Here is an 18100-nt window from a genome sequence, read left to right as displayed (position 1 = left end):
TGAGTGAGGTATTGTATTGAATGCTGTAGCCAGGTCAAGATATGCACTGTTTTACCCGCATCCAGTGCCGTCATGACCCTCTCAAAGAAGTCTACCTGGTTAAGTAGGCATGACCTTCCCTTAAAGCCAGATTGGGATGGGGCCGAGTGTCTGTAGGTTGTCATCCCACTGTGCTACCTTTCCCTTTCTAGTAATTTGACCCAGTACCTTTGTTCATTTGCCAGTTTTCTCCTATATATTCCTGCATCCTATTTTTGTACCCCTGCCTGCAGTCATCATTACTGGCAAAATCTCCTTTCCTCATTCCTGTGTTGGCTTAGTTCTTAGAAGATTTACTGCAGCTTCATGAATATAGTATTCTGCATGTTGGTTATTCTCCTTAAGGACCTGCATTCAAACTGCCACTGCCTCATTATTTCTTGAACTCCCATCCCTCCGCATTTCATCAACCCTTTTCACTTAGAATTGTAACCTTCTGCTTGTGTTACATCTTTGATCCTTAACAAGTGTGTTTGGCATAATGGTTAAGATCTTCACCTCATAGGCACAAGTTAAAATGTTTGATTCTGACCTCTAGTTATTGTTTGGCTAGGATTAGGATGGCCCTTTAGGGCAATTAGCCTAGTATTCACCTGTGTACTTGCACAAACTTATGAACTGTGAACTGCATGCCTCTAAAATATCCCTTCAGATCAGGCAGTCCTAAACCACCTTGTTAATTTGGGAGAATCAACTTATTCCACTTATTTCTTGCCTATGCCCTCTTCCCCTCTCAGAAAAATTAATTCAATTCTTTATTAATTATTGCTCACAACTTCTCCTCTGGTTGATAAAAAAATACACCTGACCAGTATATAAAACTAAAGGGACTAAAATCATTTCACTGCTTGTATCTTACTACCTATATCCATAAACAAGAACTTCCAGTTTCTCAGATTTTGTATGATCTTTTGTTTAGTGTCTTCCCGCATATCCAGTAGCAGTTTTAATCCATACTCTTACATACCCATATTTATGGGTACAAAATAAGATGGTGTCACTGAACCAATTAATATGTGGGGGTACACAATTTACACCTGTAGCCTTTGTTTTACATTCATTAATTTTATATCCTGAAAAGACTTAAACGTGTCTCAAAATGTTCTACAACACCAAGGTGTCCTTTTCTGGATTTACCAAATACTAAATAATATCATCTGAAAATCAAGGCATCTTTTCTTGATTACATTGCCAGTTAAAGCCTAGAATTTCTGTGTCTTTTATTTTATTTGCCAGTGGCTCTTCATATAACACAAACAGAATAGAAGGAAAACACCCCTGTCTGCTTCCTCTGTTCAAGCACAACCTGTAGGAAATGAACTCTCTCTCACTTTAATTCTTACATCCTATTATTCATATATTCTCCTACTTAATTAGCCTTAACATTATATTGGGAAATACAAATGCTTCCATTGCCCTTCTAGTAAAGTCCCAGCTTTACTCTAAGACCCACCAGCAACAATGGTATTTTCTTACATTCTGCATCCGTCTGGATTTTCATTGTTCTGTTAATGTCATATGTTTTCCTCCACCCCACAAAACCACATTGATGAACATCTATTGATTTCTGGCAAAACCTTTACCATTCTTTTAGCTAATCTTGATGTAAGCACTTTGTGGTCATGTTTTAAAATTGAAATGGGTCCATATGAATCTAGGTTTGATGGGTCTTTAGCCTCTTTGGGTAGTACAGTCACCACAGCTTTCTTCCAAGGTGCTGATGCTTCTGCTTAAACAAAATCTTCCAGATCTTTATCACTTTCTTCCCTTCTGCCTTCTGCAAGAATGCCATCTGGTACTGGAGATTGTCCTGTAGATTGATTTTTGTCTCGCACTGTCATGCCTCTAACCATGGCATAATTAAGTATTCCATAAATATTTCCACATTCCTTTGTGTTACAGAAATTTTCTTAAAATTTCTGAAATACCTTTATAGCATCTCTGGTTATTTTTCTTGTCATAGGCTTCCTTGCATATTATCCAAATGCTCCCTTATTTTCTCTTTAGCAGTCTGCAGTTGCTTCTCTTCTTGTTCTGAGCGATCCCCTTATTTTGCAATACTTTAACCTTTGTCAGCCTCTCTAAATAATTCCCATTACTGCTTAACCCATATCTTTATTTCTACCCCATTTTTAAAATCCATTTTCATTTTTCCTACATACTAGATGTCTTTTCTGAAGACATTTTATCTTTCTTAATAATTCAAATGATTTCTATTACCCATTCCTTAAATTTTTTCTTTTTAACAGGTAGATGGGAAAGTACTAGTGTCTCATTTTTACTTCATTACTTTGCATTTTTAGCTTTCTGCTGTTATGACTGCATCTTTAATATAGGTCTTTGCTACCTTCCCATGGCCAGGTTTGGAGTATACAGTTGACATGCTCTTTCAGTTAACAAGCTCTGGAATAGCAGAGCAGTTGCTTATTTGTGCTTTTATAAGATTAAAACAGTCTGTTCTTTCCAGTTTTTTCTGGTACAGGTGAAAAATCTCATGTTTTCTCTGTGATTTGTCTTCTAACTGTGCTATTTTTCAAAGCAGCTATTCTTCTCAGCTAGGATTTTTCCTTATTTCACCCCTCCGAGTTTTGCAGTTGTATCATTTCATCTGAATAGCTAGTTAAAGCTTTTATTTGTTTTTTCCAGCCCTTTGTTAGTTGAGCTTATATACTACTTTAATGTTTCATTTGTTTTAATCATCTCTGAGTACATTTGATGTATTTTTTCCTCTAAATTATTGGAAGCCACTGCTTTTTGCCGTACAACTGCAGGATTCTTCCCAGCCTGTGTTTTCTATTCACCTTTTCTGTTTGATTTTCTTTCAGGTTATCCAAATTTCTTCTTTGCTGGCACCCAGGCAGTGTACTTAGTAACTGATTTATACCCAAACTGATAACTTTGCTGGCCCTTATTTCTCAGTTTCTGTTTTCACACTAGGTAAACTGAAATTAAACCAGTGACCAATGTGTAGCCATCTTGGAAGTCCACAAGATATTATTCTTTACCAGTTTTTATGGTGTCCCTACACTTTCTTTTATCAATATCCACCATCCAGCCAATGTTTAACCCACATTTTATCCAATCAATAATAAATGGATTTGTATTCAGTTTTGTCATGAAACCAATAATTACATGATGGATGGATATCTTTGAACACCTTTGCTAAGTCTAGGTATAGTACATTGACACCAACCCCGGTGCCAGCAGCTTTACTTATAGGTTCATTAAAATCACTCTCTTTGTGAGTCAGTGTTGGTTGATGTCAGTGTGTAACCCAGTTCTATCCTCATTTTCAAGAACAGATAATAGACATCTTTCAAAGCATTTTTCCTGCAGTTATGATAAACTAACTGGGTGATGGTTATTGATTTTTGCCAAGTACCCCCCCCCCCATGAATTTATACATTTGCCAGTTTTCAGGTATTTGGTACAGTTTCACAAATTAGTAGCTAATTAGCAATCATGAGAAGTTCAAGACTTCTGAGTCTTGTAACCATTATGCCTTTCCCATTTCCCACCCCAGATTGCACCTTTTCCTGTCACGGAAGGCTAGGCCAGTCAAGCCCGAGATGAGTTAATGGGTACCTGTCCAGTTTTCCAGGTCCCGTTTGAAAGAAGATAGTATATCACACCGCAAAATAATTTTAAGAAATAATGTTAAAGAACTCATGAAACTTGCAGTAAAGCTACCAGGTGTAAAGCTTGGACCAAGGCTAATGTCCATCTTTATCATTTGTAGGAATACATGCACCATTGTACTATGAGTCTGCTCTTTTTCAACCATTTTAGTCTGGTCCAGTGTCTGCTGTACTTGACAGCACCATGCCGGTCCACTGATCAGTCTTCTGATCTCCTCCACCATCAGTCATGAAAAAGACCCAAAGTTCTTAAACTCTTCCGCCTTTTGTAGCTGCTTTCCTCCACCTGAAAAGTGGATTCCACTGTTTGCCTGGAGAACCACTGACCTGAAATTAATAGGTGCTGATTTTCATCCCATTTACTTACTTCAGCAGCAAATTCCTGTGTTGTGCACTGTAAATATGATTCACTTGAGTCTATGAAAGAGTGTTGTATGCAGAAAACAAAGATGCGTCCTTTCACATTCCAGACTGGATACTTCCCAGACCATAGCTACAACTTAATGTCCTGTATAAGAAAATTATTAATAAGGGAGGGGGGGCACTGCTTTGGAAGTATTGTATCCAACTTCAACAGATTTCATTTAATGTTGAGAATGCAGATGCTTTGTTATTCAGATGCTTGGAGTGGATGGCTTGCAGCAGTGACCTTGAGGCCCCATACTGTTGTAGCACTTGCAACAAGACATTCCTGGGCATTGGACAGTGAAGACAGAGCAGCTGAGGCAGCTTGAAGTGATGGAGATAAAGTGTCCGAGATAGGTTGTAGGATGCATACTGTGGAACAGACAAAAAATGAGGACATAAGAGCAGAAGCCAAAGTACTTCCAAATACACAGAAGGTCAGGGAGAACAGATTGTGGTGTAGGAAAGCTGAAGACAATTGGTAAACAGATTTGGGAGAGGAAGAAGGCAAGACAAGACACAAGTCTAGCCAAGAGATGGATGGCTTGTGGGAAGACTTGAGACAGGTGGGCATGACTGTTGAAGATGGGAGAATGCTCTGAATAGAGAAGTGGTGACACTTGACAAAACGCTCCAGTCTCTTATAAAAATGGGAACATGGGGGTTGATGATGAAGGTACCTAGGCACATGGTCATATGCCTTCTTTAAGCACGCAAAACATGTGGAAACAACCTTTACATGTAATTTTTGCAGGTTGATCTAAATCTTCCAGTTGCTAATGTGCTAACTTAAGTTGACTGGGATAGGGAGGTAATGCTTTGTCATGACTCTAAATCCAACTTCAGACCAGTGACAAGTGGAGTACCACAGAGTTCAGTCCTAGGTCCTCTCCTGTTAGCCTGTACTTCACAGAAGTAGATACCAAACGCAGAAGGTCTTTGGCTAACAAAGTTTGCAGATGACTGCAAACTAGGAGCTATAATCAAATCTCCTAACGATGTGGACATCCTACAAAATGGCCTCACTGAGACAGATGCCTGGTGTCAAAGCGATGGCCTCAAGCTCAATGCCAAAAAGTGCATTGTCATCCCTTTTGGTAAAACCTCTGTACCCATGAACTATCACATAGGCGGTAGTCTACTTAACACCGAAAGTGTGTTAAGAGACCTTGGGACACAGGTGGACAGTAGTCTCTCCTTTGATAATCACATTGCCACAGTAGTCAGGAAATCCTTCTACGTGGCACACCTCATCACAAAAGGTTTCTCATCCAAGGAAAAAGAAGTCATTGTTCCCCTCTACTCATCAGTCATTAGACCCATTATTGAGTACACTGCCCCTTTTGGTATGTACCTCACAAAGAGGATTACTGGCCTCAAACAGATGCCCTATGCAGACAGTCTCAAAAAAACTCCAGCTTTACTCTGTCGCATATCGCCTACTCAGAGGTGATCTCTGCCTAACATACAAAGCTATGTCAAACCTGGAGCTGTTGGACATGCGCCACGTAAATAAATCCCAATCTCTCCGAGCTACACGCTCTAGGGGCCTAAACAGAACATGCTGGAGGGATAGATTCCTGTCTCAGAGATTTCCCATGCTCTGGAACAAACTACCTATCTATATCAAACAAAGCTCCTCATTAGCACTCTTCAAGAAAAATCTTGATGATTGGATGGTAGATGGGAAATTCACCCCGGGGATCACTTTTGTGGCTCTGCTTGACAGGGGCACAGGAAAATATTTTTTTTGGGTGGCAAAAACCAGGGTACTGTTTGGCTAGGCTTATATAGTCCCTAGGGCCAATAGCTTAGTACCTACCTATGAACCTATGAAAGCCATTGAAACTACTTGCATTCTTCTCTCTTTTCCATGATTTTCTGTTCGAGTGTAATTGGGCAGGTTGATGGTCTGGTAGGAGTTCGTTGTCATAATGCATGATTGTAGGGAGTATCATTTTTCTAACCTTGAGTTGTTGCTTTGTTTCATTTGAGGAATTTTGCACTTGCATTGATTGTAGGGTCTTTTTTCCTTTGTGTGTGCAATTTAAAACTGATATATTTTGCCATAGCAATTACATGCATTCACTTGCAATTACTCTATCACAGAATGTTATTTTTAATTTCTGCCTGACACAGAAAGGTTTCAAGTAATTATTTTCTTTTTATTTGAAGGCTGCAAGCTTAGAGTGGAGGAACAAAGAAAACCAAGAGACTGGCTTTAAGTTCCTCTTCGCCTTATTTAGGGAGTACTATCTTCCTCATTTATTTCCATCCTTTTCAAGAGTAACTAACCTGTACAAACCTACACTTGGTAAGTTCATATCAGAAACAGACCTTTTACTGTTTAATTACGTGTTTTACTTTTTTTTTTTTTTTTTTTTTTACCTTCTGGTGCACAAACAAAACCTGCGTAAACAATATGCAGCACGTGTCTTCTCAGTGGGACTACTGTATGTGTAGTGTTTCAAAGGTAGTACAAGGGTGATCATTCCTGCTTGCCATGTGGGAGACCAGGGTTCAATTCCCTGATGATGGGTAAAGCATTTGTGAGGTTGGCATAATGGTTAAGGTGTTTACCTGCAAACACAAATTGCAGGATTTCATTCTGACGTGGGGTAGTTGGCTATGCTTAAAATGGCCCACAAAGGCAATTCGCCTAGTACCAGTCTATGAATCTATATAGTATGCCTCTCAAAGCTTGCATGAAAACTTAAAGCATATTGCACAGTTGACACATTCAACCTTCACCTCACACATACTGACGTAGAAATGGTCGCCTACTGCTCTATTAATTTGTGTAGCTGATTCAGTCTGTGACTGTGTAGAATGGAAATTCTTATACTGCATGACTTTACCTCATAAGGATTTTTTTTCTTGTTATATTGCCAACCACATGTTGCACTCAGGGAAAGTATTAGCTGATTTTTGGGATTGCACTGAAAAGATTATTGTAATGCTTTTGTTGTGTAGAAAGGAATGCATACATCTGATTCTAACATGAGCAGCAGTGGAGAGAAACTTTTTTTTTCTTCTGCTCTTCCCAGTTCTGGGGAATCTCTTTTTTTTATTCCCTAACTCTAATATGCTGGCTTTTCGATGGCATATGCACTAGCATCTTGCATCAGGTTAGGATTATGTACATTGCATGTATATTTTTTTTTTTTTGCCACTCACACAGTTTATATGTCAGTTTTAAAGTCTGTAATGGAAAAGTTCCCACATTTGATGCGGTTCCCACATTTGATGCGTAAGAAGCTGAAACCTTCAAGGTGTTTCTGGGGTCAGCAGATCGTGGGCTAGGAAAAAAAGTGAAGCTTTACTCGTAAATGACAGTGTGTCAATATTTCTGATTCAAGATGGGAGAGGACTGAGGCTTGATACAATTTCCACAATATGGCGATTGTTGAGGGTGTTCACTGTAGTGACCAGCAGCAAGAGTCTGTTGCACAGTCCCCATAGAGTGATTCCAGTAAAAACATACCTGAGGCTGCTGCTTAGTCCTCTGAATTTTACTTTTTTTCAACTTCCAAGAGCCTTGCCTGATGGTACCAGGCCTTGACATCCAGTCAGATCATTTGATCTGATGATGATGTTTGTCTGACTTAGAACTGTGGGTTGTCAGATCTGTTACCGACCAAATCCTTCAGACTTCACCTTGCCAGACTGTGTACCTCCCTTATCCATGATCCTCTAATCCTCAATCGATCCTTCAGATCAAATTTGCTGCCATTCCTGTCAACACCTCGATCCGGCTTGGCGATAGTGTATTCTTTTCATACAGCTTTTTTGATGCACTTCTAGACCTAGTGTCTTGGAGGGTGTGGAAGGAACTAGACACTGTGTAGCCTATTCCTCAGAAGCTTGACAAAATTCTTTCTCCTTTCAAGGATTGACCACATTGGAGTAAGGGTTTGGCTGTGGATGCGATCATTGTGACGGTTGCCACCAAGAAGGAAATCTCTTGAGGAGAGTTCCTTGGTCCATCCCCTGAGCAGAGTATCTTGGGCTATGAACTGTGTAGGGAAGCAGTCTTATGTCTCAACAACCTTCGATATGAAAGCACTGAACTATTTATCCCACTTGACCAGACTCCAGCATGATCTAGTGTCTGAAGTTTCGAGGAATTTGAAGATTCAAGCTGGACTCCACTGAGTTTTGTGACAGTGTAAACTTTGCTGGGTCAAACTCCACTTGGTAACGCTTACTGTTCCCACTAGGTGTCATCCTTGTGACTAGTTAGAACTATCTCCCTCCCCAACTTGGAAGGGAGAGATTTGGAGAGGTGTGGAAAGCCCTGAACCATAAGTAACAAACTCTTCAACAAAAAGGAAAGAGAAAAAAGCTTTATGTAAGAGTGTTCAATCTCGCCGTTTGTTCTTACACACGGGTTCGGAGCTGATCTTCGGCTCTGAGTCGGCCGAATTGCAAAGCTCTGAATCTCAGAGAAGCTCGAGACCAGCCCATATCCCACAATCCTCCCTGCCATTACCCAGATCTAATTTGCCACTGCAACAGATCGGATTGAGGAGAGTTCGGACCAGATAGAAACTTGAGTTGTTGTTGATTTCTTCAGATAAGAATTCTAATTTTTTTCTTGCTGATACTTCTTTATAGTTAGTAGTTATTGTAGAAGTGCTGTGTGTGTGTGTGTGATATATATATATATATATATATATATATATATATATATATATATATATATATACCCCCATTTTTCTTCAGGCACCCTTGTGGCCTAACCCTTTTTTTCTTGGGTGTGGTTTTTTTGTGAGAGTTTTATATATATATATATATAACCTGTTTAGTATACATACATTGCTAGGATTAGTATTTTTTTTCTATTATTATAGTTATTGTCAATGTTACTGTACGATGTCAGAAAATCTGGCTTTAAAAGATGTCAATGTGGGCAGAAAATGTCCATTACTGACAATCATGCTTCCTGTGTCTACTGTCTTGGCCCTCTCCATCTCCAAGAGGATTGCTCTGTTTGTCATTCCTTTAGCGGGAGGGTCATGACAGATAGACGCAGGAAGCTTATTGACAGAGGATTGTTGAAGTCGGCCTTTCAAGAGGCTTTGGACAAGTCGGATCAGGCTTCTAAATTCTCGAAGGGGTCGAAGATGTCGGAGACCATGTCATCGGCTCCGAGTTCATCTTCTCGGGTTCGTTCGCCGGTTCCACAGATCTCGGGGCCGAGCGTCGAACATTTATCTTTTACTGAGCCCCAGATCTTGGAACCGGTGTTGGAACTGCCACCACCGTCCATTCTTCGGTCGGTGCCATCTTCGACTTCTTCGACCCATTCTTCCAGACCCTTGTCTGACACAGATGTGGATCGTGTCGTGCAGAAACTCATGGAGAACACGGCCCTTTCCAAGTTAATTGCAGTTTCCCCCCAGTTGGTGTCGAAACTAGAAGGCCTCCCCATATCTCCAACGGGTCCTCCTTCGAGACCCATCCAGATCTCGGAGCCGGGAGAAGATGACCTGATGATAGTGGAGCCCTCGGTGCCGAAACCGTCCATTGCACGATCGACACCTTTGACTTCAACTCCTTCGGAACCGTTAGGGGAGTCGCGGAGCCAACTGTCTTTGCTCGGTTCCGGGACCGAGAGTCATACCGACCTGTTGGTGCCGACTCTCCCTCTCGGGTCCTCTGCACAGACTGGTTTGGCTCCGTCCTCTGGGTTGGAGCCCACAGCACCTGGTTCTGGGATGCTTCCGTGTTCTTCGGAACCGGGGGTGCCCTTAGCCAGGGGTTCGGTGGCCTTTGACCTTATGAGGAAGGTATTGTCTACACAGACAACCACATCATCAGGGGAATCTTCTCCTTCCCCAAAAGGGCCACTTTCTGTTTCTGCTCCCACGATCCATCCCAAGCATCGAGCCCAATTGCCTCAGCCACCCACAGAGGGTTCCCCCTGTTCCTTGGAGGCCTCACCAGAAGCCCCCTATGATGAGGTCCCAAGGAAATGGTTGTGCAAGAGGAGGCACATAGATTCCCCACAGGAATCTCTAACGTCTGACACCAACTTGGATGAGGCAGAGGGGTCCCCCAAATCACCCTCGGAGGATGTGTCATTTGCAGACATCCTGGAGATCTTGAAACAGAGGGGTGATTGGCAGTCCCTAGCCCCCTCTGAGGATGAGTCGGTGCTGCTGAAGGCTTTTGGGGCTCAACCTTCTACCTCCTGGGTGACCTCGCCCTTCGATGAATTAATGGAAGACACCTGACACAGTGGAGCCAGTACCTAGGAAACCAAACAAGTTCATCACTGCCCCCCAAGATAAATCTTATCTCACCAAGGGAGTCCCTGTCGACGCTATGGTGGTGGCGGCAGCCACGAAAAAAGAGATGTCTGAGTCTTCCTCATCTGTTCATCGTCCTAATAAGGATTCTAGGACTATGGACAGATATAGGAAGCGCATTTTTAGTTCAGCGACTTTTTCCATGCGTTCGCTAAACTACCTGACCCATTTCACACGTTTGCAGAGGTATCTCATCAAGGAGCTGACAGATACCCTCCAGGGTAACACAGATGCTGCTGTTTCAGATAAGGTAACAGCACAACTTAACACCCTCACATCCATAGTAAACTCATCCATGAGGCTCATCTCGTATGCAGCCGAGGGATCGAGTAGAGCTGCAGCTTCAGCGATTGCTCTTTGAAGACAATCATGGATGCGGCTGTGCTCCTTTGCGGAAGCCTTCAAGTCTTCCTTTGTCAATGCCCCTTTTGATGGTGCCACACTTTTCGGGCCCAAGGTTAAGGAGACTCTCACTCGGTACGAGCAAGAGGGAAAGACCCTGTCTGCTGTCGGGGTCCGTTTTTCCGCTCCTACTAGACCGTACTCCAAAGGGCAACGAGGCGGAAAAATGTGGTTCCGTAAGAATCAGGGATCTTTCCAGACCACACAGTGTGATACCCCCTCCAGAGGCAGAGGAGCGGGTAGAAATGGAAGACGCCGCCCCGGCGGCAGAGGGGGTCCGCATAACCAAGGCGACAGGGATTCCGTCCCTGGGAAGCCTTTCCAGCACTCCTGAACGGAGGCCCGGCTGTCCTGCTCTGGAGGCAGTCGGGGGTCACTTAGCTTTATACCCACTGGCCTGGCTAAACATTACTTCAGATTCTTGGATAAAAAGCATTATAACCAGAGGATACAAAATCCCCTTCATTTCAACACCACCTCTACAAAGAAAATTTCCAGACGTGCCACCCCGTCTGCGAAAACTAGCAGCTGTAGAAATTTCAAAGCTGCTCGAAAACAGAGTCATCCAACTAGTCCCGGCGGACCAAAGAGGATTCGGGACGTACTCAAGGTTCTTTTTAGTTCCAAAAAAGACAGGGGACTGGAGACCGATCTTAGATCTCAGCCATCTCAACAACTTCATGAAGAAGGAAAAGTTCCGGATGGTCACGCTTCAATCGATCCTTCCATTCTTACAGAAGGACGATTGGATGTGCTCTATAGATCTCAAAGACGCGTACTACCACATCAAAATGGCCAGACCGTCCAGAGATCACCTGCGCTTCCGGCTGGGGGCCAGTCACTTTCAGTTTCGAGCTCTGCCCTTTGGACTCACCTCAGCCCCCAGGGTATTCACCAAATGCATGGCAGTAGTTGCGGCTCACTTGAGACGACAAGGATTCCGGGTGTTTCCCTATCTGGACGACTGGCTCCTCACCGCCACCACCGAGCATCGACTATTGCAAGCCAGAGACTATACAATCGGCCTTTGTTCCCACTTGGGGATATCCATTAACTTAGAAAAGTCTTGCTTATCGCCCTCACAGTGTATTTCCTTCATCGGAGCAGATCTAAATACACGATCGACACTACTGAAACTCCCCCCAGTAAGAGCTTCAACGCTCAAACAGCAGGTTCTACTTCTTCTAGTCAGCAAGAAAGCCCCAGCCAAACTGGTGTTAAAAGTGTTGGGACTGATGGCAGCCACACTAATTGCAGTCCCTATGGGTAGGTTACACATGAGGATTCTTCAATGGCTGCTCTTTGCGCAGTGGTCATTCCAACATCTACCCCTAACGCACGAGATCAGGATAACAGAATCTTGCAGACGGGACCTCTCATGGTTGGTGCGCGACCAGAACCTCACTGTGCGTCATCCGTTCGTTCTACCCATTCCAACAGCCACAATAACCACGGACGCTTCCCTGATAGGGTGGGGGGGCCTTTTTCAGGGAAGAACAGTCCAAGGAGAATGGTCCAACATGGAGTACACTCTACATATAAATGTTCTGGAGTTGAGGGCGGTGTTCCTAGCATTGCAACACTTCCAAGCCCTCTTACCTCTAGGAACAGTAGCAGTTCAGACAAGACAACATGTCTGTAGTCTGGTACATAAACAAGCAAGGGGGAACCAGGTCTTACCCGTTATGCAGAGAGGCCATGAGAATTTGGCAATGGGCAGAGTCCACGGGTCGCTTTCTGATAGCAACGTCATTACGGACAGGTTGAGCAGAGCCATCCTGTTACCTCACGAGTGGTCCCTGAATTCACAGACGGCAGAAAAGATCTTCCGCAAATGGGGCCAGCCTTGCTGCGATCTGTTTGCTTCCCCATTGAATGCAAAATGCAGAAGCTACTTTGCCCTTCTACCCCCTCCGGGGGATGTCCCCAGGGACGCACTGATACACGATTGGCCCCCGGGTCTCCTATATGCATTCCCACCGACTCCATTGATTCCCAGATTTCTACAGAAAGCCAGGAGCCTGGAAAGGACTATAATACTCATAGCCCCATTCTGGCCTCGTCAAATATGGTTTCCCTTTCTTCGAGCTCATCAAATAGAGGAACTGTGGATTCTGGACCCAGTGCCAGATCTGCTGACACATTCGTCGGGAGTTCCTCACCCGTCTCTACAGTCCCTCAAACTAGCAGCTTGGCTGCTCCGCTTCCCTGCCTAGCCAGGTCTCATCTACTCCTTCCGTCAGTTCAACACATCCTAGTTGCTTCTCATAAAGCCTCTACTACTAAGCTCTATACGAGTAAGTGGAAACGCTTTGTATATTGTGCATCTAGTCAAAACTTGGATCCCTTGGTAGCTCCTTTACATAAAATTTTAGAATTCTTATCCATCCTTTTTCATGAAGGAGCTTCTACTTCCACTCTGAGTACAGTTGGCGGCCATATCAAACTTCCATATTGGTGAGGGAGATTCTTCCATTATGTCTCGCAGGCTTTGTAAAGCCTTTTTGAAAGGAACCTTCCATCTTAGACCGCCTGTCAGAAAACCTTTCTTTCCATGGAGCCTGAATTTGCTGCCTTTGCAGCTCATGTTGCCACCTTTTGCACCTGCTTCGTCATGCCTCCCAAAGTTCTTGTCGTGGAAGACGCTGTTTCTCGTCGCCATGACCTCAGCTCGTAGAGTCTCAGAGCTGCAGGCATTATCAGTCAGACCACCTTACCTGATATTCCACCCAGACAGGGTTTCTTTGCGTACAAATCCATCTTTCCTTCCAAAAGTATGTTCAGTTACGAATATTAACCAGTATATAGAACTCCCTACCTTTTTCAAAAACCATTCTAACAAACTGGAGTATATGTTGCACAAGTTGGATGTTCACAGACAGTTAAGATCTTATTTAGACAGGACCAAAGCTTTCAGAAAAACAGATCAACTCTTCGTCGCTTTTGCAGACAATAAAAAGGGCATGGCAATTACTAAATGTACACTATCTAAATGGCTTGCTGACTGTATAACATTTGTATACTCCAAATCAAACCAATCCTTACCAAACAAACCTAGGCCCATTCTACCAGATCCGTTTCCACCTCCTTAGCTCATGCGGCTCGCTTGCCTTTGGACACTATTTGTGCAGCAGCCACGTGGTCTAAACCACATACTTTCATCACTCATTATAGAGTGGACAAGGTCTCCAAGGATAGGACATCATTTGGTTCCACTGTGCTTAGGAACGTTCTTCCATGAGTCACTCGGGGTCACGGAGCTAGGGACTCTACCCGTGTGTAAGAACAAACGGCGAGATTGAACACTCTTACATAAAGAAGTTATGTCCTTACCATAACGTTCCATGTAGAGTGTTCATCTCGCCTTTGTTCTTACATTCCCTCCCTCCCCCCCCCCCCCATGTGTTTGGAAGAACTGGTAGGATTAGAGTCTGATCGACGTGTCTTGACCCTTTGCGGGGTATATGGTCCCGTGTGTTGTGGGATATATGCTTAGACCATTAGTTATTGCTATGGTGAGAGAGTGTCTCTGAATGGCTGAAGAGAGAGTGTATGCTTCTAGCACCGCAGGTGTTGGATCCTTTCTTCTGGTTTGCTTGCAAACTAGATCTGAGTAATGGCAGGGAGGATTGTGGGATATGGGCTGGTCTCGAGCTTCTCTGAGATTCAGAGCTTTGCAATTCGGCCGACTCGGAGCCGAGGATCGGCTCCAAACCCGTGTGTAAGAACAAAGGCGAGATGAACACTCTACATGGAACGTTATGGTAAGGACATAACTTCTTTTTTTTCACTTCTGCTTAAATGTTTTAAGTTGCACTTAGAGAGATCTGTTCTCTGTTTACATTTTTTAGTTTGCTCTAGGACTTTAATCTTGCAGTTTCATTTGTAATTATACTTGACTTCATAAGACAAATTATTTATAAAAGCTAGCTGTTTTTATTTTGAGTCCTGTCTGGGGCCTTAGTCTTAAGTTCATTCACAGTTGTGGCAGAACTGTGAACTTTCACCAGATTTGAGCCTCATTTAGTCATTACTACTGTATTTTTGCATAAACAGTGTATTGGTAAATTTTTGCATAGCCTGGTGTCCTAGATGGTGGTAGAATTACAGTAATGAGGGTAGTGTAACATCTGCTCCATATTTGTGCTGTAGTGCTCTCATAGTCTTATGTTCTGCTTATTATTTACTTGCTTAAAGTTGCATTCCAGTGCCTTTCTTTTCCCCTGTTCTTTGTGTTTTTCCCCAACCCCAACTGAGACATTAAGCTAAAGTTTCTGAAATTTTAACCTATCTGGGTTCATTGACTTGTAGCTACCTGCAACTTAAATTTTTCCCAACCATCCCACTATTTTCCTGTTGTGGTTTTAAAACACTGCATCTCTGGCCTTTGCCCCTTATATTAATCTGATTTCTAAAGTGTCAGTTGTGTAAGTTCCCATAGATCCATAATATTGAATCCCCACCCAGCAAACCAGTATTGCTCTTGGATACACCTCCTTTACTACGTGTTGTCTCCTGCTCATTTTCCCAGACCTCTCATCTGCTTGGCACCCTTGTCGCACTCTGAGAAGGGTCCTGAATTAATCCTGCTCTGTCCTTGGCAGACGAGATTTATTTTACTATATTGCACTTCATTTAACTGTTTTAGATTGCTACTTTTTTTTGCTTTATTTGTTGAAAGGTCCCTAATACTTGAAATCACCTTATTCAGGTTGTTTTGTGGTATGATTACAATCTCGAGCAATCTTTTCGGTGCTTTTACATTAAAAGGACTGGGGTAGTCCATCTACTGACAGTAGGTTCATAAGTTCATAGATTAGTACTAGGCTAACTGCCCTTGTGGGCCGTCATAAGCCTAGCCAATTGTCAGAATCAAACCCTGCACCTTATGTTTGTAAGGCAAATACCTTAACCATTATGCCAACCTCCTTGGCCTGGTCTGTCTGAGTTGGGAAACTCACAAGAAAAACGTAAACCAGGGACTTAGTAGTTTGTTGTTGAGTTGCACTTGAGCATTTTCTGTTGTGCTTTTACATTAGGAACTTCAGGATCATCCATGTTGTGGCAGAAGGTGTTTGCCTGATCTCTCTGAGTTGGGAAGCACTCCAGGAGAGCTCAAAGTGTAGTGGTTTATTGGTCAGAGGGCACAAGACTCAGCTTTTTTTTCTGTTTTCTCTAAATTAGATGCATTTGTGTGGAGTTGGTCACAGTGCGGTAACAGTTGTCAGTGCACTATACAGAAACAAATGCTTGATGATAAAATTTACATATACAATTATAAGGACTGTAACCTGTAACGCAGTGAAGCATTGTATTGAGTTAAGCTTAGAGCAGCAAGTTGGCGTGCCAAACCACACTAATACCATATCCTAGCACTATCTAACATCTTCCCTTAACCCTAGAAACAATCCCAGGAGACCTCTGCAAACCCAGTCCTAAAACCATAATAGACCACCCTAATACAGGTTCAGAAAACATTGATATGAATTTCCAAATGTCTTTGTGGCTACCTTGATAGATATGGGCATCCTGAGACAATGTAGCAACTGCTTCATGTTTTCAAGCAACCTTTTAATCTGTAGAGAGACTAACACAGTATGCGTGAGATGTGCATACACAACATCCTTGGAGGCAAAAATTTCACTTACAGGGCTGTCAAAAATCCATACATTACATCCTCCACTTATACCGTTCTTTATATATATCTATATATATACATATCTATATATATATATATATATATATATATATATATATATATACACACACACACACATACACACACACACACACATACACACACACACACACACACACACACACATACACACACACACACACACACACACACATACACACACACACACACACACACACACACACACACACACACACACACACACACACACACACACACACACACACACACACACACCATTTTATGCTGAGATAATGAAAGAAACCTTCCCAAACCTCAGATACCACCTAAGCCTATGGCAACACCTACCCTCAACAGTCTGTAAAACATAAACCAAAAGCAACAAACACAACACATAAGCGTACAGCCAGTCGTCCCTCAAGATCGAAGCCCATAATGCAAGTAAACACTTTACCTAGGACTCTTGGCATTGGGGCATTTGTGTGTCATAAACTGGAATCCCTTATCACCAGGCTAGACCAGGAGAAGATAACAGCTGCTTATGTGGAGCTAGGATCTGCAATATCATACAAGTATTCAAGTTACTATACCACATGTATAAATATGATTTTGATAGTAGTCCGTGTGTGTGTAAATGACCAGAGACATTCCTCACTGGCCTATCTAAAGAGACATTATAGATCCCTCTGAATATGTGTCATAGATAAGTATGTGCTGTGCATTGAGCAGCATTCTGCTTTCACCAAGTATGATACCTAAGTATGAAAAAAAAGATTGACTTTAACAATTGGCTTAGTTTCTGTTGTAGTTCCAGGGGAACTCCGTATTTGTCAGACAGGGAAGACAAGATTAACAGACCATGTTGCTTTGCCAAGGGTGGTTTGCACCTGCCCCCCTCTGGGCTTTTGGATATTGGCTAAAACTTTATTCATTCCCATAGAGCCTTATTTTGGCAATGCCAAAATGACAAACCTTCCAACATAACAAAGCAAAACTCAAAGCAACCTTAAGATTTTATGGCTCAATGTTAAGAGCCTCAACAAGAAACTCCACACCCAACAACCTCTGCTTACTCTGGAGTATATAGACATCTGTACCATGCAGAGTCTTGGTTTAAGGTCACAGAAAGTACTCCAGCAGTGCCTTCCACACATTTAGGCCAACAGCAACACAGAGTCTAAAGGTGGCGGTGCCTTAATCTACATCAGCAGCAAATATACATCCAGGTTTTTTAAACAGGGTGATGCACTGAAGTTTATCCACATGCAGATCACCATCAATAAAGTCCCTTACCATATACTAGCCAAGTATAGGTCACCCTCTATGCCCCAGTAATCTCATAACTCATACCTAGAATTACTAGAGACACTCACCTTCCAACCAAATACCTTGTTCATGTGGGACGTTATCCCTGTATAGACTGGGAAGCATCCAGTGCCTCCATCTCTCAAGCACAATGTTTCCTAGACTTTAACACAAGTACCCTGGACCAGATAGTGTGTACTGCCACCAGAGGTTCAAACATACTGACCTAGTACTTGCCAACCGGAGGGAGCACTACAGGACCCCCCACCCACCCTGTATCATGTCCTCACTGATGAAGTTGGAAGTTGGACCACAAAGATGTTTTCTTAGAAATAAAA

The 18100-nt window shown here is 42.8% G+C and overlaps 1 protein-coding gene across 1 annotated transcript in view; it reads left to right on the top strand.

Annotated features, from left to right (window-relative positions):
- The window catches only part of RALGAPA2 (Ral GTPase activating protein catalytic subunit alpha 2), a 4189194-nt gene that overhangs the window by 549859 nt on the left and 3621235 nt on the right, over positions 1-18100 (top strand). The window contains exon 8 of the mRNA XM_044060158.1: positions 6258-6396. Within this exon, the coding sequence (XP_043916093.1) occupies positions 6258-6396 (139 nt within the window). The remainder of the gene's footprint in view (positions 1-6257; positions 6397-18100) is intronic.

Source organism: Protopterus annectens, chromosome 1.part2 (genome assembly GCF_019279795.1).
Source record: "Protopterus annectens isolate FY-2018-M chromosome 1.part2, PAN1.0, whole genome shotgun sequence".
Taxonomy (NCBI): domain Eukaryota; kingdom Metazoa; phylum Chordata; order Ceratodontiformes; family Protopteridae; genus Protopterus; species Protopterus annectens.
This window is presented reverse-complemented; position numbering and strand designations above follow the sequence as displayed.